The sequence below is a fragment of the Rhinopithecus roxellana genome, chromosome 19, assembly GCF_007565055.1.
Source record: "Rhinopithecus roxellana isolate Shanxi Qingling chromosome 19, ASM756505v1, whole genome shotgun sequence".
In the NCBI taxonomy this organism is placed as follows: Eukaryota; Metazoa; Chordata; class Mammalia; order Primates; family Cercopithecidae; genus Rhinopithecus; species Rhinopithecus roxellana.
In genome coordinates, this window is record NC_044567.1 from 67394410 (window position 1) to 67415989 (window position 21580).

Genomic DNA, 21580 nt, shown 5'->3' on the forward strand with positions numbered 1-21580 from the left:
GATCACGGTTCACAGCAGCCTCAACCTCCTGGGCTCAAGCCATCCTCCTGCCTCAGCCTCCTGAGTAGCTAGAATTACAGCTGGGCCACCATGCCCAGCTAATTAAAAAAATATTTATTCATTTTTTTTTTTTTTTGTAGAGATGAGATCTCACTCTACTGCCCAGTCAGGTCTCAAACTCCTGGGGTCAAGTGATCCTCCCTCCAAGGCCTCCCAAAGTGCTAGGACTACAGGCGTGAGCCACGGCACCCAGCCAGCAACTTCTTAACACTTTCTGTGTGAGGCAGGGCAGGGACCAGAACCCAAACCTCTGAGCTGTCCCTGCTGCTCGTGCTGGGTGTGGTGTGGCCAGTGGCCAAAGGTGTCTCATTATCCTCAGTCCAGCAGCTCTGCCAACAACTAACAGTCTTTGGCTGATGGTCTTAGCTTCCTCATTTGGGATGGGTAATATTGTTGGCTCCCTTGTAGAGCTACTGACAGCAGTAAGTCAGCTGAAATCAGGAAAGGGCTTTGAACAGCGCCTGCCCCACTGTAGGCACTTAGGGGCTTTACTGTCGTCATCCTCCCTCCTCTCACCTCCCCACTCACTCCTGGCCCCTCTTCTGGATCCAGCCCCAAATCCGGGGAAGGGCTGGCGTGGGTGGAGGGGGACAGCCAGGCCCCAAGGCTTGGCAGCTGCCTCGGGGTCACAGGTCAGCTCCTCCTCCCTTGACACAGCTGGTGGGGTTGGGGCCTGTCCTACCTGCCCCACCTAAGCTTCTAGGACCTCCCGCAACCCCAGTCCGGAGCCAGGCAGCCTATCCTCAGCCTGGAAGGAAAGGTTCGGCCTCGAGGCCATTGTCCAGATGAGAAAAGGCCTGGGAGGTGGGTGGGGACAGGCAGACGGCCCCTCAGACAGTAGGGGCAGGGCTAAGCTTTGTTCATACACTGTTCTCTGTGGGGGCAGGCCCTTCCCCCATCTCAGTAAAGCCCCAATCCAACCCCAGAACAGTCCCAAATGCCACCTCCTGGGGATCCCGTTTCTTTCTTTGGCTAAGAAAGAATCCCCTGTACTGTGACACAGAGCCTTTTGCGTTGGGTCCTGAAAGATGTGTAGGAGTTCCCCAGGGGCTGGGGGTGAGGAAAGAATTCCTGACTATAAAGCCAAGGCAAAAGCACGGCGGTGGGAGGTGCTCTGACACAGCGAGGAACAGACAAAATGGAGTTCTGTGAAAATGGTAAACTATAAACTTGGCAATCACTTGACCAATGATGTAGATGGGGAAACTGAGGCGCAGAGGGGCCAGGGAGTTGTTCCAGTCAGAGATCTCTTGGCTTTCGGAATAGGGCTGCCCCATTACTTTAGTGGGCACGTCGCTCACTCTCTGGGAGGAGGAAAAAAACTCCAAGCCCAGGAACATGCGCCAGTCCCCCTCCAAAGCGCTTCCCCAGCCGCCCGCGCTGGAGCCCCGGCTCATGGACTACAAGTTCCGGCAGGCCCCGCGCCGCGGCGCAAGCTAGGCCGGCGTCCCTTCGCGAGCCCGGCCGAGCCCGGGGGCCCAGTTAACCATTGTCTGGCCAACAGGGGTGGGGCGGGCGGTACGGCGGGCATGCTCATTGGTCGGACGGTGCGTCCGTCGCGCCCCGCCCCCACCCCCGTGCAGGCCCGGCCCCGCGCGCCCGCGCCCGGGCCGCCTGGCGCCCCGCCCGCGCCTCAGGACCGGCGGGGCCGCGCGGCGCATCCTGCGGGCGGCGGCGGCGGCGGGCGCGGCGCCGGCAGCCGGGCGCAAGATGATGAAGTTTCGGTTCCGGCGGCAGGGCGCCGACCCGCAGCGCGAGAAGCTCAAGCAGGAGCTTTTCGCCTTCAACAAGGTGCGGCTGCGGCGCGGGCGCGGGCGCGGGCTCGGGCGGGAGGGGGCGGGCCGGGGGCCCGGGCTGGGGACCCGGGGTCGGAGCCACGTCGGGCCCGGGGGGCGGGGGCTGGCATGCAGCGCGGCGCGGGGCGGGGGCTGGGCCGGGCCGCGCGCCCCCTCGGGGGGCCCAGCTCTGGGTCGGACTCTGGGTGGGTCTGGGTCTCCGGCCGACTTTACGTGTCTGCTCCCGAGTCTCTGCGGGCCGCTCTGGCCCTGGGTCTGCCAGTCTCTGTGTGTCTGGGTCTTTCTGTCTCTGAGACTCTTTGCCTGTCTCTGGGTCTCTGCCCCTCTTTCTCCGTCGCTGACCGGCTCCCTTGCCCCAGTTGTGCCTGTGTGTGTGGTGGGGGTGTCTCTGTCTCTGCCCCTTCCTATCTTTGCCTGTCTCGCTTTATCTCTCTGCCTCTCATTTCTCTTTCTGCCTCTGCGTCTCTGAGTCTTTGCCTGTCTCTCCCTGCGTGTCTCTCTCTGTTTCTGTGGAGTCTCTCGATCTCTTCTCTGTCGCTCACTCTCTGTCTCTTTATCCTTTTTCTTTGGGGCTCCTTTGCGTCCCTGCTCGGCCCTTGGGACAGCCCTGGGTCCCGGTTTGTTTTGTGCTTTGGCACCCAGGAGGGCGAGAGAGTTAGTGGAGGTGAGGCAGCTGTGGGGGGTGCGGCTGGGAAATCCCTTCAAGGAGCCTCTCCTTCCTTCCCCCACTGCTCCAGGCTCTGCCTTGCCCTGCTCTCCCCTGCCCTGCCCGGGGCCCCGCGTCCAGGGGACATGCCTGGCTGTGTACTACACTGCCCTTCACATCGTGAGGCCTCAGTTTCCCTAGCTGTGAAATGAGGCTACTTTTCTCCTTACTGTGGGCCGTGGCTCCCTCTGCCACATGGGCCAGCTGTCCTGCTGCTCCGCACCAAGGTGGAGTGAGGTGGAGGCTTTTCCTTCCTTTCCCCAAGTGGGACACTAGGGGCCAGGGAAAGGGGCCGCCTCAGCCCCGGCCTCCCTGTGCACTGATGTTAGAGCAGGGCCTCAGCCTGCTCCTGGCTCACTCCTCTGGGGGCGTTGGTTTTGTCCTCATTCTTACCCCAGAGCCCACTGATCGCAGAGCCTCTCAGTGCTCTTCGAAATTAGAGTTATCTTCAAAATACAGGTGAGAAAATTGAGGTTCTGAGAGGGGTGACGGTTTGCCCAGGGTCAGAGTGAGCTGCACCAATATCTTTCTCGAGTTCCTGTGTCAGTGGGGTTGGATTTTAGCCTTGAGGGGCAGGGATTTTTCCAAGGGGCTGCTGTGGTCCTGGGCCAGTGTTGTGCCAGGTGCCCTGGGTTGCCTTGAGGAGACCCTTGTCTTGGAGGAGGCTCTGGGACGGTTGGACCTGGAGTAGCAGAGGCACTGGGATGTCTCAGGGTTTCCCTGCCTAGGTCTGCAGTGGTTGCCGGTGAGAGCTGCCAGGACCTTCACAGGGTGGCTGAGAACCTGCCAGGAACCTGAGAGGGGGCCCAGAGGGGAAGCTGGTGCTCCGTGGTCCCCAGATGGTGCCTGTTTTCTGTGCTGGGGAGGCTATGAGAGTTAGGTGAGAGGAGAATGGCCCTTCAGGGACAGGCAGCAACAGGCACAGGGCTAAATGTCACTTTTTTTTTGAGACGGGGTCTCACTCTCACCCAGGCTGAAGTGCAGTGGCATAGTCACAGCCCACTGCAGCCTCAACCTCCCTGGCTCAGGTGATCCTCCCACCTCAGCCTCCTGAGTAGCTGGGGCTACAGGCTCATGTCACCATGCCCGGCTAGTTTTTGTGTTTTTTGTAGAGGTGGGGTTTCACCATGTTGCCGAGGCTGGTCTCGAACTCCTGGGCTCAAGCTATCTATCCATCCATGTTGGCTTCCCGAAGTGCTAGGATTACAGGCATGAGCTACCATGCCTGGCCTAAGTGTCGTTTCTTCAGCCAGTAAATTGGGGTGTGTAGTGGGGGCTGGAGACAGATGGAAATGAAGCTCAGCCCACTCTGTCTAGCTTTGGGGTGGTGGAAAGTAAGGGCCCTCCACTGACGAGGAAGTGTGGGCAGCAGTGGTGGAAAGTGGGGTAGTCTTGGGGAAGGGACTTAGTCACCTAAGTGGGTCATAGGGGATCGCTAGGGAATAGGGCCCTGATTCCTGAGTTTGGGGGGTGAGAGACAGGTCAGGAGTGAGCAGGGACTTTGGACTCCGAGTCTTGGGTTCAAATCCAAGTCCAGCCCACATGCCGCCTGTGGAGTGTGCCTTCTCTGTTAATACTGAGCCCCACTGTGTGTGAGGTCTCCAAGGTTCTGGGAACAACAGTAGTTATCAAAAAGGACAAATATGTCTTAACTCATGCAGCTGATGCACTAATGCAGGAGACAGTGAAAAGCTAAAACAAAACAAAAAAATCGACAGTGGTTGGGATGTTAGCCGGTGCTGTGGACCAAATAAAGCAGGGTGAGGGGTGGGAGGTGTGGCCGGGGCGGCTGCTGCAGCCAGGGTGGCTTAGGGAGGCTTCTCTGAGGAGATGACTCCTGAGTGACAGGAAGTGCTGGAGGAAGTGCATGCCAGGCAGAGGGGCAGTAGGTGCAAAGGCCCTGAGGCACAAGCTTCCCTTAGCTGGGAACCCCAGGAGGATCCTGAGCAGGGGAGGACGAGGATCTGGCTGTGGCTTTCATAGGATCCCTCTGGCTTCTGTGTGGGAACAGACTGTAGTGAGCACCAATCCAGGTGGGTGACAGTAGGGCCTGGAGCAGGGAGGGGGGTGACTTCTGTGTGTTTTGAAACTGAGTTGATGGGGCTCAGAAATGGGCTGGGCGTGGGGTATGAGGGAAGCAGATGCTGGACAGTGCATGTAACCTCCTTTCCTCTTCTGTAAAGAGGGAAGGCTGCGGGGATTTGTGATGCAGTGTCCTGTCTGTGGACCCTGGTTGTAGCAAGGGACTGGCTAGACAAGGTCAGGTGCAGCAAGGGTGTGGCATTATTGGTGGGAGAGAGAAGCCCCAGCCAAATGCCCAACTCTGTCCTTAGTTGGGCTTACTGTCCCCAGGGCCCTTGTGAGAGACGGAGGCTTGGAGAGTACTGTGACTTGCCCAAGGCCAGACAGCTAGGCCATGACCAAACCAGCTGCCCAGAGGGCTCAGTCCCCACCTGGATGGGTGGAGACAGGCAGGGAGGGAGGCTGGGGTTACAGGCTGGGAACTGGGGTTTCTTACAAATGTGCATCTTCCTGAGGCAGTGGGTCAGGAATTACCAGTGGTAAAAGTAAAAAATAAATAAATAACAAGAACAACAAAATGAAAGGAGTTACCATTGGCCCACATGGGTGTCCTGTACTGGTGTTCAGGATGGGGCTGGAGCTCAGCTGTGCAGGCTTCCCAGGGAGGGCACAGCCAGGCCAAAGACAGGAAACCGGTACAGAAGGGCCTGCGCTGTGAAAGGGGCAGGGGAGCGGGTGGGAAGCTGTTCCATCGACACTCTGGGCACACAAACCCTCTTAACACCATCTCCGCCGCTGATGGGCATGCGAGTCATGTTGCCTAGGTGTTGGCAGGTGGGGAGGTGGGAAGATGCCTTCAGGGTCCAGGCAGAAAGCTGCCCCTCTCTGGGTCTCCATCTCCCTCTGTCTGGGAGGAGTCAAAAGCCTCTGCCTAGCTGATCCTGGGTGTTGTCCCTTGACCTCTGACCTCCACTCAGGCCCGTGTTTGGGGAGTGTCATGGACATCATGTGGGACTCCTCAAGCTTTAGTCTGTGCCTCTAAGAATGGGGTGCGGAGCCCTTCACGGAGCAAGTGGGGCCTCGTCAGTGCCTGCATCTCTGTGAACCTTGCTTCACCTGTTTGTTGCTGGAGCCTCCATGCAGTGGGGTCCACATGAGCCCGTGTGCATTGAGGGGCATGGGGGCTTGGCAAGGGGTGGGCCTCTGTGGGCCATGCACGTGGTAGAGTCATGGCGGAGCCTAGGGGTTTAGCCACCTCCCCACCAACTGGAGGCATGACAACCCATTTCACAGTTGAGGGTGCTAAGGCACAGAGCAAGTAGACCTGCCTCCTACCCACAGTGTGTCAGCTGCAGACCCTGGAGGCTGCCTTGGGGTGGGCCTCAGGGTGGGCCACGGCAGAGGTGCCTGGGAGTGCTTACCCCCAGCAGCCCTCCCCTTCTCACAGACGGTGGAGCATGGCTTTCCCAATCAGCCCAGCGCCCTGGCCTTCGACCCCGAACTTCGCATCATGGCCATTGGCACCAGGTCTGGGGCTGTCAAGATGTATCCTTTGCAGGCTAGGTGTTCAGGTCTGTTCAGGACCACCTGCCTGTAGTTCCTGTGTTCTGGGGTCCCGGTCTTGGCAGCGTCCAGCTCGAGAGTAGAACAGAGGTGCTCTGCTGGGCAGTAGTGGGGATTTCTGTGGGCGCTACAGTAAGTGCTGGGATCTTGGTGGAGGTTGGCGTGGCTTCTGTACCTGAGACGACTGTGCAGAGATGATGGGGTCCTTTTGCTGAGAGACGGGTGGTCAATTTGCAGTAGCACAGCTGTCCCTTGCTACATGTCAGCCAGCCAGTTACCTAGGCGACCCCGCCATCGTCCCAGCAACTCTGGGGAGGCCAGGCAGGGGGGCTGGGCTGTGATACCAGTGGAGGGTGGCAGGTGGGCTGGGGCCCTGGTGAGCCAATGCACACACGTGTGAATGTGAAGACACGTGTTCAGCCAAGGGGGCTGGGGGCAGTGCCAGGCTCAGCATGGTGAGTGCAGCACGGCCCCCACCTGGATCCTGGCTGCTGCACAATGGGCTGTGTGAGCCACACAAAGCGGGCATTTTCCCTGCAGGCCCGGGGTGGGGGTGGGGGGCAGTCCGGCAGCTCAGTGTCTCCTTGCTGGCCCTGGAGAGTCCCACCCCAACTGCTCTTGGGGAAGCCGAGGTGCCAGGGTCTGGCTGATGGCGACTTGGTGAGGGGTGCTGACCCCTACCCCTCCTGTGTGGCCCTCTGAGTTTCAGTATCCTGGTTTCGGACATCAGTTCCCAGAAAATGTGTCAATGCCGGGAAAGGGGAGGGTGTGGGATGGGGGTCTCCTCACCCCAGGGCTGGGGGCACTGGCCAGGCAGGGGTAAGAGTCTGAGCCTGTGGTTTGTGAGCTCTTTGCCTACTCTGGGGAGTGTGGATGGGCTGAGATGTCCCCTTCTCTCCCATGGCCCCAGCAGCACCTGTGGGTGAGTAGGGCAGTACTCTGGGCCCGACATGCCCCACTGCCTGGCCTGCTGCTCCCACTCCTGTGGGTGCTGCGCTGCCGTCCGCACATGTATTCCTGCAGCCTTCAGGTGTCCCTCCTGTGTTGGAGTCTCCTGTGCTCTTGTCCTCAGGCTCAAAAAGAACCTGAAGTGCAGATGAGGAGACTGAGCCTCAGAAAGGAGGCTGGAGCCCGGGGTCCTCTTCCCTTCTTCCCCTGACCACCACTGCCTGGAGCCTCTCGGGTTGGGAAACTGAGGCTGGAGAGGGCCAGCCCTGGTCACTAGAAGCTGCCCCTCCCCCTGCCAGACCAGCCCCATCTCCTTGACGACCCTGGTTCCCGCCCAGCTGCTCCTGTCCCCTCTTTTGTCCCTTCTTCAGAGTTTCTCGCCAGGCTCCTGTAGGGAATCCCAGCTCAAGCTCCAGGCAACGGCTCCTGTGTTGTCACCGGGGCAACGTTGCTGTCTCCTCCCTGCACCCTCTGTCCTGGGGCCCTTTCAGGCCCTGCTGTCCACCATCAGCCCTGGAGTTGCCGGGACTGAGGCACTGACACTGGGCACTTCAAGCAGGTCACCCACCCCCTCCGAGTCTCTGTGTGCTCATCTGTTAAATGGGCAGGCTGGGGTCTCTCCTCCCTCAAGGTGGCAGTTGTTGGCTGCCTGCCTTGGAGGGAGGTGGGGTTTTTTTTGTTGTTGTTGTGTTTCTGAGACGGAGTCTCACTCTTTGTCGCCCAGGCTGGAGTGCAGTGGCACAATTTCGGCTCACTGCAGCCTTTGCCTCCTGGGGTCAAGCAATTCTCTGCCTCAGCCTCCCAAATAGCTGGGATTACAGGCACCTGCCAACATGCCGGGCTAATTTTTGCATTTTGAATAGAGACAAGGTTTCACCCCGCCTGTTTCACCATCTTGGCCAGGGTGGTCCTCAACTCCTGACCTTGTGATCCACCCGCCTCGGCCTCCCAAAGTGCTGGGATTACAGGAGTGAGCCACTGCGCCCGGCGGAGGTGGGTTTTCTTACCCATGGCTGAAGTTTGGCCTGAAGCTATGGGAAAAGGCAGTCTGGACTCTCTTGCTCCCTGGCTTTCTTGTCCAGGCCTTGCACCTCTGGCCTGCCTGATCCCATCTGGCAAGGCGCAGCTCCCAGAGCCCATAGAAACGTGGGGCTGAAGTGGAGCGGAGCCCCAGCCTCTCGCTAGGCTGAGGCCAAGCCTGCTGGGTGTGTTTATTCTCACTGGATCTGCAACAGCCCTGTAAGGTGGGCGTCACTGGCCCAGTTTACAGGAAGTGAAGGTCCTATAGCAGCACCCGACTTGCAGGAGTGAGTGGAGCCTGCACACTGATCTTGGAGATACTGTAGGGGTGAAGGGTGGGAGCTTTAGGGAGGGGGCCTCCGTTCTTCAGGGAGGCCTCCTGGATGGGCAGGCCCATGCCGGGGTCCACTGGAATAGTCCGGGTTAAGGAGGAGCCTTGGGTATCTCCCTCGCCGTGGTTTGCTGGTCCATACCTGTTTCCACCTTGACCTGCCACCCTCAGCTATGGTGCACCTGGCGTGGAGTTCACAGGCCTGCACCGGGATGCAGCCACCGTCACACAGGTGCACTTCTTGCCCGGCCAGGTGAGCCTCTGCTTCCCACTGACCAGCTCCCTGTGGCCCCCATATCTACTCACCCCCCTAGGCCAGACTAGTTTTCTTCTCTGCTCACACACCAGGGCCGCCTCCTGACCCTGCTTGATGACAGCAGCCTGCATCTCTGGGAGATTGTCCACCATAATGGCTGTGCCCACCTGGAAGAGGCACTCAGCTTCCAGCTGCCCAGCCGGCCCGGCTTTGATGGTGCCAGGTACTAGAGAACTTGGCTGGGGCCAGCCACTGGGCAGGGAGGATCTGGGGGAGTCTGTGGGAACCTGCTGTGCAAAGGCAGCATGGAGACAAGCAGCTGCCAGTGGGGGCTGTGGTTCAGGGCAGGATGCTTTGAGCTGGGCCTGGGTCCCAGGCTGCGGCTATTGGACCCTGCTTTACTGAGGTGTACTCTGTTAACTTTTCAGGTTAAATGGGAGGTTTGGGTTGAGTCCAATATGAGCAGGTAATTAACATTGTGAGCAGCAGGAGGTACATGCATTATATGCCAAACTCCTAGGACCTGAGGCCTGGCACTATACTTACTGCAATGATGGGAGTGTCTAGGGGTTTGGGGCAGGGCCTAAGCCAGTTAGTAACAGCGAGGGTTCCCTGGCCCCTTCAGTTGTGGGTGGGTGACAGGCCTTTCTGTGCACAGGTGAAAGGGCAGGGTTGAGGGCGAGGAGGGTCCCACGGGCTGTGCTTGGTAAGGTTCTGGCAGCATGCCCAAGCTGGGTGAGAGTATGCGGAGTCTCTCCCCCCAGCCCTGCCTGAAATAGCTGGAAAAGGGGAGTCCTAACCCAGGGATGGATTCCTGATGCCTCCCAGCTTCTGCAGATGAGGGTATCTGGGGCCCTCTTGTGAAGTCAGGAGATGTCTGAGGGCTGGCAGCGGGATTCCTAGGAGGGACTCAGCGGGGAGATCCTGGTCCTGGCTTGGGCAATGCTGTGGTTCCTGCTGTCCTCTCCTGGTGGGTGGGAGGAGCTGGGAGCCCAGTCTGCAAGACCTGGGGAACCTATTTTTATCTATCTCCCTGCTGACATCCTCATGAATAATTGAGTGGGCTGATTATGACGCAGTGTCTTCCTGGGGTGGCTCTGTAAGTAGGCCCTAGTGAGTGCTGTGGGGCCAGTAATGAGTTATCAGCAGTGGCCCAGCTCCTCACACCCCACCTCAGCAGGTGGATGGGCTTGCACCCTCACTCCCTTTCCCTTGTTCCCTGCAGTGCTCCGCTCAGCCTTATCCGAGTCACAGTGGTCCTGCTGGTGGCTGCTGGCGACATAGCAGCCCTGGGCACTGAGGGCAGCAGTGTCTTCTTCCTGGATGTTACTACCCTGACCCTGCTCGAGGGGCAGACGCTTGCCCCAGGCGAGGTTCTGCGCAGGTGAGAGGCCGGTGGGCTTCCCAGCACACACTGTGTGCCCAGGGGTTCTACTGGCTCACCTGCCTTTCTCCACAGCGTGCCAGATGACTACCGCTGTGGGAAGGCGCTGGGCCCCGTGGAGTCACTCCAGGGACACCTGCGGGACCCCACGAAGATTCTCATTGGCTACAGCCGGGGCCTGCTGGTCATCTGGAACCAGGCCTCGCAGTGTGTGGACCACGTCTTCCTGGGGAACCAGGTATGTGGGTGAGGCCTGTGTCCCCTCAGCCTGGGCCCCTTGTGCATGCCCACCACGGCTCATGCCTGCCTGCCTGCCCCTGCCTGCCCACAGCAGCTGGAGAGCCTATGCTGGGGGCGTGATAGCAGCACTGTGGTCAGCTCACACAGTGATGGCAGCTACGCTGTCTGGTCTGTGGATGCCGGCAGCTCCCCAACGCTGCAGCCCACGGTAGCCACCACACCTTACGGTGAGTGCTGGGGAGGCCTTAGCCAGAGGGTGGTGATGGGAGGGGGCACCACTGAGCCAAGCCAAACTGGCTGAGGAGTGACTCCCCTGAGGGGGTGGTCTGGTGGCAGTGTGCCTCCCGCCGACTTCCCGGGGAGGCAGGAGGCAGCTGCAAGGTAGAGAGCAGTGGAGGGCAGAAGAGGAATGGCAGAATTGCTAAGAACCACCAGCGAGTCTGGTCTGACGCTGTCCCACCCCTCAGGCCCCTTTCCCTGCAAGGCCATTAACAAGATTCTGTGGCGGACCTGTGAGTCTGGGTAGGTCAGGGGAGCGGGTGTCCGACGTGAGCCGGGTCTGGCTAGGGGGCTGGAAGGGTGGGCTCTTCCTGGGTTGCACAGTATGTGCTCAGGACCCAAGTGGTTCATGGCTCACACAACTCTCTATGCACACAGGGGCCACTTTATCATCTTCAGCGGTGGCATGCCCCGTGCCAGCTATGGTGACCGCCACTGTGTAAGTGTGCTTCGAGCCGAGACATTGGTGACGCTGGACTTCACCTCCCGCATCATCGACTTCTTCACAGTGCACAGCACGCAGCCTGAGGATGGTGTGTGCCCTGCCATACCCTACCCTTTCCCAGCCCCACCTGGCGCCCTCTGCCACCTATGACTGTGCTCACCCCATACCCGCTCTGTCCAACAGAATTTGATGACCCCCAGGCCCTGGCTGTGCTGCTGGAAGAGGAGCTGGTGGTGCTGGACCTGCAGACTCCTGGCTGGCCAGCTGTGCCTGCCCCATACCTGGCCCCACTGCACTCATCTGCAATCACTTGCTCGGCCCACGTGGCCAATGTGCCCACCAAGCTGTGGGCCCGCATTGTGAGCGCTGGCGAGCAGCAGAGCCCCCAGCCTGTCTCCAGTGCCTTGGTGTGTGCGGGGATCAGGGGGGTCTTACAGGGTGGAGTCTTGAGGAGGGTGAGAGTGTTTCACTTCTAAGCCTGGAGAATGTGCCATGCTCAGGGTGAAAGGGAGAAGATGTTTGTCCTAACCTTGTGCACACATCTCTGCCACCCCCTCCCAGAGCTGGCCCATCACTGGGGGCCGAAACCTGGCCCAGGAGCCATCGCAGCGAGGGTTGCTGCTGACCGGGTAGGTGTGCGTGCTTATGTGGGTGAGTGGGCTCCTTGCTGTTGGGGGAGAACCCATCCTGGGCCTGGTGGGTGCAGAGGTACCAGGAGACTCAGGCCTGGCCCCTGGTGGGACCAGGTAGTTCCTCCTCGCCCAAGGTGGATTGGAATGAAACCTCTCTGGACCTTGGTTCAAGGTGCTGCCCTGATCTGCCTTTTGGCCTGGAACTGAGCTCTACCAAACCCCAGGGCTCCACCCGCCCAGCCTGCCTGCCCTGGGACTGGAAAATCTGGGCTGGCCCACGCTGAGCTGCCCAGGGAAGGTGCCAGAGAGCCCAGCCTGAGCCTGGCGGGCGCTGACGTGCCCGGTGACTCAGGCCTTAAATTCCTGCCCTGCCCCCACTCCCACCTGTGCTGGGACCCTCAGGCCTCTGACTCCGGTGTGCCCTTCCCTGCTGAAGAGCTTGCTGTGGCTTTCAGGGCTGCCGGAGTGAGTCTTAACCACCCCACAGTCACACACCTCTCCCACCCGCCCCACAGTCACACACCTCTCCCACCCGCCCCACAGTCACACACCTCTCACACCCGCCCCACAGTCACACACCTCTCACACCCGCCGCCCAGTCACACACCTCTCACACCCGCCCCACAGTCACACACCTCTCACACCCGCCCCACAGTCACACACCTCTCACACCCGCCGCCCAGTCACACACCTCTCACACCCGCCCCACAGTCACACACCTCTCACACCCGCCCCACAGTCACACACCTCTCACAACCACCCCACACACACCTCTCACACCCGCCCCCCAGTCACACACCTCTCACACCCGCCCCCCAGTCACACACCTCTCACACCCGCCCCCCAGTCACACACCTCTCACACCCGCCCCCCAGTCACACACCTCTCACACCCGCCCCACAATCACACACACCTCACACCCGCCCCCCAGTCACACACCTCTCACACCCGCCCCCCAGTCACACACCTCTCACAACCACCCCACAGTCACACACCTCTCACACCCGCCCCCCAGTCACACACCTCTCACACCCGCCCCCCAGTCACACACCTCACAACCACCCCACAGTCACACACCTCTCACACCTGCCCCACAGTCACACACCTCACGCTCACCCCAGTCACACACCTCTCACACCTGCCCCACAGTCACCTCTCACACCTGCCCCACAGTCACACACCTCTCATACCCACCCCAGTCACACACCTCACGCTCACCCCACAGTCACACACCTCTCACACCTGCCCTACACACACCTCTCATACCCACCCCAGTCACACACCTCTCATACCCGCCCCACAGTCATACACCTCACGCCTGCCCCACAGTCACACACCTCACACCCACCCCACAGTCACACACCTCTCACACCTGCCCTACACACACCTCTCATACCCACCCCAGTCACACACCTCTCATACCCGCCCCACAGTCATACACCTCACGCCTGCCCCACAGTCACACACCTCACACCCACCCCACAGTCACACACCTCTCACACCTGCCCTACACACACCTCTCATACCCACCCCAGTCACACACCTCTCATACCCGCCCCACAGTCATACACCTCACGCCTGCCCCACAGTCACACACCTCACACCCACCCCACAGTCACACACCTCTCACACCTGCCCTACACACACCTCTCATACCCACCCCAGTCACACACCTCTCATACCCGCCCCACAGTCATACACCTCACGCCTGCCCCACAGTCACACACCTCACACCCACCCCACAGTCACATACCTCTCACAACCACCCTACAGTCCCACACCTCTCACACCCACCCTAGTCACACACCTCACACCCACCCCACAGTCACACACCTCTCACAACCATCCCACAGTCACACACCTCTCACACCCTGCCTCTGGGCTTTCACCACTGCCCGGGGCCCTGCTTGGGCTCTGCAGCTGTGTCCCAAGGCTGCGCCATAGATTTGTCTACTCCTTCCCCTGCCCCCTCCCTGCTTCCTCCCGGCCTCTGCAGTCTTCCTGCTCCTCCACCTACGTGATTGCCTCGGGCCCCAGGCAGCTCCTCCCCTGGGATGCCCCATGCTCTGTTCTGTGACTGCCTTGCTGTTGATCACCTTTGATGGCTGCTGCAGTGCAGGCAGAACCCCCGTAGTCCTCTGTTCTCTACATGTCCCCCTTGGCCACCTGTTAATCAGGGTGGTCATTTCCACCCTGTGGTTTAAAGGGCCCAGGTGCGTGTGGTGCATGTGGCCTGGCATATAGCAGGTGCATGGTGCGCCTGTGCTGTATACAGTAGGTGCCTATTGTTTTTTGTAACAATAAGATTCTGGTCAGTGTTTGGCACGTGCAGTAGGTGCTTAGTGAGTGGTCATCAGATGAGTGAATGGAGGGGTGTGCAGGCCTCCCGGGAACCCAGGGGTAGCCCTGACATCTGCCCTCCCTGCAGCCATGAGGATGGCACCGTGAGGTTCTGGGATGCCTCGGGTGTGGCGCTGCGGCCGCTCTATAAGCTGAGCACAGCTGGCCTCTTCCAGACGGACTGTGAGCACGCTGACAGCCTGGCGCAGGCTGCCGAGGATGACTGGCCACCCTTCCGCAAGGTAGGCCCCTCCCCTGGCCCTGATGAGCTGGTCCCAACTCTGCCTGGACTCATTACTCCTTCCCATCCCTCTAGGTGGGCTGCTTCGATCCCTACAGTGACGATCCCCGGCTTGGCGTGCAGAAGGTTGCTCTCTGCAAGTATACAGCCCAGATGGTGGTGGCTGGCACTGCAGGCCAGGTAGGGCTGGGTGTCCCCTGGGTTGGAGATGTCAGGGAGGGCTTTCTGGAAGAGATGGGTCTGAACTGGAGGGTCTGGTGGAGAGGGAGATGGACTGGCACAGGCAAAAGCCAAGGTGGGAATAGGGCTCTGGGTGGGGCTGGCTGGGGTAAGGACAGATGGAAGTGCGCCTGTCGCTGGGGGAACCACAGTGTTGAGGAGGGGCAGGAACTCATGTCAGTGCCGTGCTCCGGCACTCACGCTACATACAGGAGGGGCTCAATGTGTCCTTATTGCTAAATGGGAGATAAAGGCTCAGGGTAAGGGTGAACATTTGCCCTTAGAGGGCAGGGACTAGTGTGTCTTGGTCACCACTGTGTTCCTTGTGCTCAGCGAGGGCCTTGGTATACAGTAGGCATTCAGTGAGTGCTTATTTAGCTGATGAACTGAAGACAGTCCTAGAACCACCTTGGTGGTGGCTGGGGCTGCTTCAGAGGCTACAGGCTGAGTGGGGCCCAGGGCGGCCCCTCCCCTGTGCTGATGCTCACCCTGCCTGGCTGCGGGCTCAGGTGCTGGTACTGGAGCTCAGTGATGTGCCGGTGGAGCAGGCGGTCAGCGTGGCCATCATAGACCTCCTCCAGGATCGCGAGGGCTTCACGTGGAAGGGCCACGAGCGGCTGAGCCCACGCACGGGACCGCTGCCCTGGCCTGCTGGCTTCCAGCCCCGTGTCCTGGTGCAGTGCCTGCCGCCAGCTGCTGTCACCGCTGTCACACTCCACACCGAGTGGAGCCTCGTGGCCTTTGGCACCAGTCATGGCTTTGGCCTCTTCGACTACCAGCGCAAGAGCCCTGTGCTGGCCAGGTGTGTGGTGTGGGGGCGGCTGGGCAGCTGGAGCCCCCAGCGAGATGGGGTCTGGGCTTCTGTTTCCACCTCTCGTGTTTGGTGTGGCAAAGGCCCCACTAACCTCCATTGCCCCATAAGAAATAACCTGGCAGCTCCAAGGAGATTCTCAGCACCAGCAGCAGCTAGGTCCACAGGACTGCGCCAGAGGGGCTGTGACTCCCTGACCTGGGTGCCTCCACAGGCCAGCAGGAGTGTGGTGGCTGCTCCAGGAGGCTGCTCTGTAGCACAGCTGGACCCTGTCTTCCCCCAGGTGCACTCTTCACCCCAACGACTCCCTGGCCATGGAGGGGCCGCTCTCCCGGGTGAAGTCTCTGAAGAAGTCACTGCGCCAGTCTTTCCGGCGCATTCGTAAGAGCCGTGTCTCGGGCAAGAAGCGGGCTGCTAATGCCAGCAGCAAGGTGAGCTGGGGGGGGCTGCATGGGAGCTGTGCCTGTGTCCTGTGCTTTGGCCTGGCCCTAGCCTGGGACCCCTGGGGCCTGCTTAGCTCAGTGCTCCTCCCTCGGCAGCCCCTGGGCCCTCCAGAGGGATGGGTGAGCTGAGCTGGGTGGTGGAGAAATGGTAACAGAACATACGGCGCAAAGCAGGATGCAAGCCGCTGGGGTGCTAGGGAGATGGTGTTCAGGAGCCCCTGCCCGGCAGTTGCAGGAAGCCAATGCACAGCTGGCCGAGCAGGCCTGCCCCCACGACGTGGAGATGACGCCCGTGCAGCGCCGCATTGAGCCCCGCTCTGCCGATGACTCCCTATCAGGCGTCGTGCGTTGCCTATACTTTGCCGACACATTCCTTCGAGATGGTAAGGCAGGGGCAGAGAAGGGGCAAGGGTTGGGGAGGCTGGCCTCAGTTGGCCACGTGGGAGATGGGTGGTGGGACTGCACCTTCCAGGAGGTTTGAAAGTTTTACTGAATGTGGCTGGGCACAGTGGCTCACGACTGTAATCCCAGCACTTTGGGAGGTCGAGGTGGGTGGATCACCTGAGGTCAGGAGTTTGAGACCAACCTGGCCAACATGGTGAAACCTCGTCTCTACTAAAAATACAAAAATTAGCCAGGTGTGGTGGCGGGGACCTGTAATCCCAGCTACTTGGGAGGCTGAGGCAGGAGAATTGCTTGAATGTGGGAGGCGGAGGTTGCAGTGAGCTGAGATCGTGCCACTGCACTCCAGCCTGGGCAACAGAGTGAGACCCTCTCAGAAAAAAACCCTTACCATCCAGCTCCCCCAGCGGGACTGCTGGGTCACCCCCCTGTCTCCCTTGGGGAGCTGGATGGTAAGGGATTTTTGAGTGAACTGGGTGGGCCTCTCAGATCTGAGCCAGGAGAAGGGAGGTTGAGGCCTGGTGGATGACAGTGAGGGGCACCAGCCAGTGCCCAGGTCCCAGGGCGGGCATATGTGTGGGCAGCTGCCCAGCCACTTGGCTGGAGTGGAGCAGGTGAGGGTCGAGGAGTGTGGCCCAGGGAGGTACTGCTGCTGGCCAGAGGCTGAGGCCTGGCTTTGATTCTCGGTGGCCTGGGAGCTCTGGGAAGGTCCTGGGTTTGTCGATTGAGTCACTGATTGATTTTGAACTTGTACAATGGGAGAATTTCAAACATACACAAAAATAGAGAGGTGGAAAGTTGTCCCACATATCTCACATGCCTGCCACCAGCCGTGTGCGCCTTGCGGAGTCTGCCCACCTCCTCCCCCACACTCTTTGCTGGTTTTTTGCTGGGGTATTTTAAACGAAAACCCAGACACAAGCACTTCAGCGTGTTCCTGACAGATGTCACTGACAGTCACTGCTCACATCATGTCCTGTAGAACCGATGTGAATTCCTGAGTGTCATCTGCTTGGTCTACAAGCTCAGCTTTCTGATGCCATTTATTTGTTGAGAGTCTTTGTGCAGTGGATTTTCCCACTGTCTGGATGTGGCGGGTGCAGCTGGAGGTGGGGAGTTCTTTGGCTTTTTGTTTTTTTCTGACTGCAAAGACCCAGAGGAGGACAGCCTGGGCTTTTTTACTTGTTCCACTGTCCTGAGAAGGCTGACAGGTTCATGTTCATGGCTGGCTGGGGCTCCTGTTGGGCATGTTTTGAGTTGCGCAGACACTTACCGCCTCAGGATCCATCGGGTCATCAGAGCAGGTGGTGAGTCTGCTCTTGCTTCTGCTGGGCTGGGATCCGATTCTCCACTAAAGCTTGTCCCCCAGAGGTTCAGTTCACACAGGCAGAGCAGGGTCGATGGATGGGCATCCTAGGTGTCCCCAGGCTTGGCAGCTTCCTCTGGCTGCCACATAGGGAACACACTGAAGACGAAGGGGGTGAAGCAGGGCTGAGACAAGGCGCACCTGTTGACAGGACTAGCAAGGGGATGCGGGGATGGAGAGAGGAGTGGGGGTCTTCTGGAGCTTGGGGCCTGAGTGACGCTAGGATGGAGCTGCGTTTACTGAGATGGGGGCTGAGGGTGCAGTGGGATGGGGCGGGAGGGCCCAGGGTCTGGTTTGGGTGCCCACCGGCATCCTGTGCAGATGCGCTACAACTGTTCGGGCCTCTGTAGGAGGGCTACATCCTGGGCTCTGACTGCAGTCAGCAGCGTAGAGCTGGGGTCTCAGGCCTTGAGACTGGAGGTCACCAGGGAGGCATGGGACAGGAGGGAACCAGCCCTGAGTCCCAGGGTGTCATAGTTAGGAAGCAGGGGTACAAGAGAGGCAGGGCGGGACCTGCAGTCTATGGGGAGACCACAGGGGAGATGCCTGGCCCACAGGGAGCTCCCTCTTCATGCACTTGTTTTCTGCAGGGGCCCACCATGGGCCCACCATGTGGGCTGGCACCAACTCAGGCTCCGTGTTCGCCTATGCGCTGGAGGTGCCGGCAGCAGCAGTGGGTGGTGAGAAGCGGCCTGAGCAAGCGGTGGAAGCCGTGCTGGGCAAGGAGGTGCAGCTGATGCACCGGGCACCTGTAGTGGCCATTGCCGTGTTGGACGGGCGTGGCCGCCCACTGCCCGAGCCCTACGAGGCCTCACGGGACCTGGCGCAGGCACCTGACATGCAGGGTGGTCACGCTGTGCTCATCGCGTCTGAGGAGCAGTTCAAGGTGAGCCACTGTAGTCTGGGGGGGACTCCCCTCCAGGCCCCAACCTCATGGACACCACTGGACCCTCTAGAACCCCTTCCTGCCTGTATCCCCCGCTGTTGGGACCCTAATTCCCTTGCACCCCAGAAAACACCCCCAGTCAGCAGAGAACTCCTACTGAAGAACCCTGATACCCCCTCAGCCTGCTCAGTTCCCCTGGGAGGGCAGGAATCTAGTCCTATCTCACTGTGCCCTACAAGGCTCCTGTACCCTGCCAGACCCGATTCCAGTCCCCAGGGGCTCTGCCTCGAAAGAACTCTAGGTTTGGTGGGGATACCAGTCTCATAATCTTGGCACTCTGTGATTGATTTTGTCACAGATCGAGAGAGGGCCTGGGAGGTTTCTGGAGTACAGTGTGAAGTCTGGAGTTTAGTGGGGCAGTCAGGTGTACAGGCAGGGGAGGCCACGTGGCAGTGCAGCTGGGCTTTGTGGTGGGAGCTGGTGGGTCAGCAGCTATGAGGGTGAGAGGCCCTGGGGATGAGGACAGGGCCAGGCTATGTGCTCACCAGCCACCTGCTGTCAGGTGTTCACACTGCCCAAGGTGAGCGCGAAGACCAAGTTCAAACTGACGGCCCATGAGGGCTGTCGTGTGCGCAAGGTGGCACTGGCCACGTTTGCCAGTGTGGCCTGCGAGGACTATGCTGAGACCTGCCTGGCCTGCCTCACCAACCTGGGTGACGTCCACGTCTTCTCGGTGCCTGGCCTGCGGCCCCAGGTGCACTACTCCTGCATCCGGAAGGAGGACATCAGCGGCATTGCTTCGTGTGTCTTCACGCGCCATGGCCAGGGTGAGACGGGGCAGAGGCCGAGGAGGCCTTCCTCAGGCGAGCGAGCTGAGCGGGACCAGTACTGCCTGGGAGCAGGAAGGGCACTCCGGGTGGGCACTGGCCCAGGCCACGGAGGAGCTGTGGTTGGTGGCATCTCCTAACTGCACTCCTTATTCTTCTGTTCACCCAGGCTTTTACCTGATATCCCCGTCAGAATTTGAACGCTTCTCCCTAAGTGCCCGGAACATCACAGAGCCACTCTGCTCTCTGGACATTAACTGGCCCCGTGATGCCACCCAGGCCAGGTGGGTGGAGGGGCAGCCCCTAGCCTGGGGGACCTGTGACCAGGGCCAGGTCTCATCCCACCCCCGAGATTGCCTTCCCTGGGCACGGGAGTGGGAGGGCAAGGATCTAGGGTGCCAGCCTCGAGTCATCCACCTGTGGTCCCCATCATGGCCTCATCTCTGCAGTTACAGGCTCCGAGAGTCACCCAAGCTGAGCCAGGCTAACGGGACTCCAAGCATCCTCCTGGCCCCACAGAGCCTTGATGGAAGCCCTGATCCAGCCCACAGCAAGGGACCTGGTGAGGGGGGCATGAAAGGGGTCCAGACCCTGGCCCCACAGTGCCCTGGGGGAGGGAGTCAGGACTCACATAGCTCAGGGATCGGGCAGGCTTCTGTAGGAGATGGGTGGTTGTGTGCTCATTGGTGCCACCCCTCACCATGGGCTGGCTGCCTTTGGGTCTGTGTCCCCAGGTCCCCAGGTGCAGAGGGTGCTAAGGGTCCTGGTAAGGGCTGATCACTTGCTCCCTGCAGACACCCCAGAGCCACCCGAGGCTGCACTCTCACCCATGTCCATCGACTCAGCCACCAGTGCTGACACCACGCTGGACACGACAGGGGACGTCACGGTGGAAGATGTGAAGGATTTTCTGGGGTGAGGCTGGTGGGCAGGTCCACAGGAGGGGCTGCCCTGTCCCCTAGGCCTCCTCCCCAGGGCTGCCAGGGGCTTCCCCGCCCCAACTCCTGAGCACCATCCCCATCTTGCAGCTCCTCTGAGGAGTCGGAGAGGAACCTGAGGAACCTGGCAGAAGACGAGGCCCATGCCTGTGCCATCCTAATCAAATGAGGTGCTGCAGGGGTGGGGCCCTGGTCCTCACCACTGGCAACGTCCACCCCCTTCAGCCCCTGCCTGGGTACCACTTGGCCCTGCTCTACCACCTGGGACCGTGGCAGGCCCCTTGTGATGGTGGCACTCTGAAACCTGGCTGCCTTCCATGGAGTGCCTCAATTGGGGCTCACCCAGACACCAATGTCATGGCTGGGTATTGGAAAAGCAGGGCCAGCCCCTCAGCCCTTGCATGTGGCAGGTGGTGGTTAGGACAAGACCAGATTAAACCACTTAGAGGTGGCAGTAGTTTGGAGCTTGGGAGCTGGTTTGGCCAGTCTGTTTCATAGATGAGATCACTGAGGTGCATGAGGTCAGGTCTCATCAGTTGTGCCCAGCAAGTGGCTGACTTACCCTGCCCGAGTCTGTGTGGATCCTCACCTAGATCTGGGGCCCATAGATCTGCCCAGTGCATTTGCTGCCTCGTGCTCCCAGCCACCTGACTGGGCCATAGCCTCACCCTGCACAGGACATGGACACCTCCCAGCTCTTTGGTGCCCCTCCCTGGCCTCAGTGGGGCATATGTGGCCTGGTGCTTGGATACCCACCTGGAGACTCAGCAACCCCATCTCAGGCGGTTACTGAAGGGCCCTGCCTGCCCTGCAGAGGAGACAGTGGCAGCACCTGTGTGGTCCGGCCACTGTGGCAATTCATCTGTCCTCTTTGGCCCTCCCTCACCTTCTGCTGATACCTCTTCTTTCCCTCTCCCAGGAAGGCCAGAACTATCCCGACCTCCACCTGCCCTGCTCGGAGCTGGAGTGCTGGATCCCTGGCACCTACCTGGCCCATTAACATAGACCCACGCCTGCTAACCTGTAGGTTCCGCTGGGACCTGCTGTCCTGTCCTGCCTGACCCTGGGGCCTGGAGCAGCACCACCCCAGGGTGTGGGCCTGGGACGTGGGTCAGAACTGAGCCCTCCTGCAGGCATTTGGCTGCCCTGGGGGACCAATGCCTAGGGAAGAGGACAGGTGGGGCCCAGCACCTTGTGCCACCTCCCGCTCCACACACCGTCCTTCCCCCTCACTTTGCAAAGAGTATTTTTCTAGCGCCTGGGCTGGACAGTTGTTCCTAAAACTATTTTGGTACCTGCTCCTGGGCCAGTCCCCAGCCTGTCATGAGTGTGTGTGTCTGAGTGTGGATGTGACTGGGAGCTTGCTGGGCATCCACAGCTGGGGCCTAGTCAGGTGTGTGTGTTGTTGGGGTAGGCGGGCCCAAG

The 21580-nt window shown here is 60.1% G+C and overlaps 1 protein-coding gene across 3 annotated transcripts; it reads left to right on the forward strand.

Annotated features, from left to right (window-relative positions):
- Positions 1-1710: 1710 nt before the first annotated feature.
- LLGL1 (LLGL scribble cell polarity complex component 1) lies at positions 1711-21570 on the forward strand. Of its 3 annotated transcripts, none has more exons than XM_030922879.1 (23): positions 1711-1851; positions 6032-6129; positions 8618-8699; positions 8795-8925; positions 9928-10086; positions 10162-10324; positions 10418-10553; positions 10794-10848; positions 10984-11138; positions 11234-11457; positions 11612-11679; positions 14111-14264; positions 14339-14443; positions 14992-15284; positions 15577-15724; positions 15966-16119; positions 18095-18390; positions 18953-19217; positions 19387-19501; positions 19667-19779; positions 20012-20132; positions 20246-20325; positions 21075-21570. In XM_030922879.1, the coding sequence occupies exons 1-22, from the start codon at positions 1771-1773 to the stop codon at positions 20322-20324; spliced, it is 3195 nt and encodes a 1064-aa protein (XP_030778739.1). In that variant the 5' UTR covers positions 1711-1770; the 3' UTR covers position 20325; positions 21075-21570. The 3 variants fall into 3 exon arrangements, with proteins under 3 accessions (XP_030778739.1, XP_030778741.1, XP_030778740.1); XM_030922881.1 differs by having other exon boundaries at positions 19673-19779; XM_030922880.1 differs by having other exon boundaries at positions 15972-16119.
- The last annotated feature ends 10 nt before the right edge of the window (positions 21571-21580 follow it).

What these genes read in the sequence shown, in the direction of transcription:
- LLGL1 (XM_030922879.1), top strand. Translation starts at nt 1,771, where the DNA reads ATGATGAAGTTTCGGTTCCGGCGGCAGGGCGCCGACCCGCAGCGCGAG. An exon ending in AGGTCTGGGGCTGTCAAGAT is followed by an intron (nt 6,130 to 8,617) that starts GTATCCTTTGCA and finishes TGCCACCCTCAG; the next exon opens with CTATGGTGCACCTGGCGTGG. An exon ending in AGCCCACAGCAAGGGACCTG is followed by an intron (nt 19,780 to 20,011) that starts GTGAGGGGGGCA and finishes TGCTCCCTGCAG; the next exon opens with ACACCCCAGAGCCACCCGAG.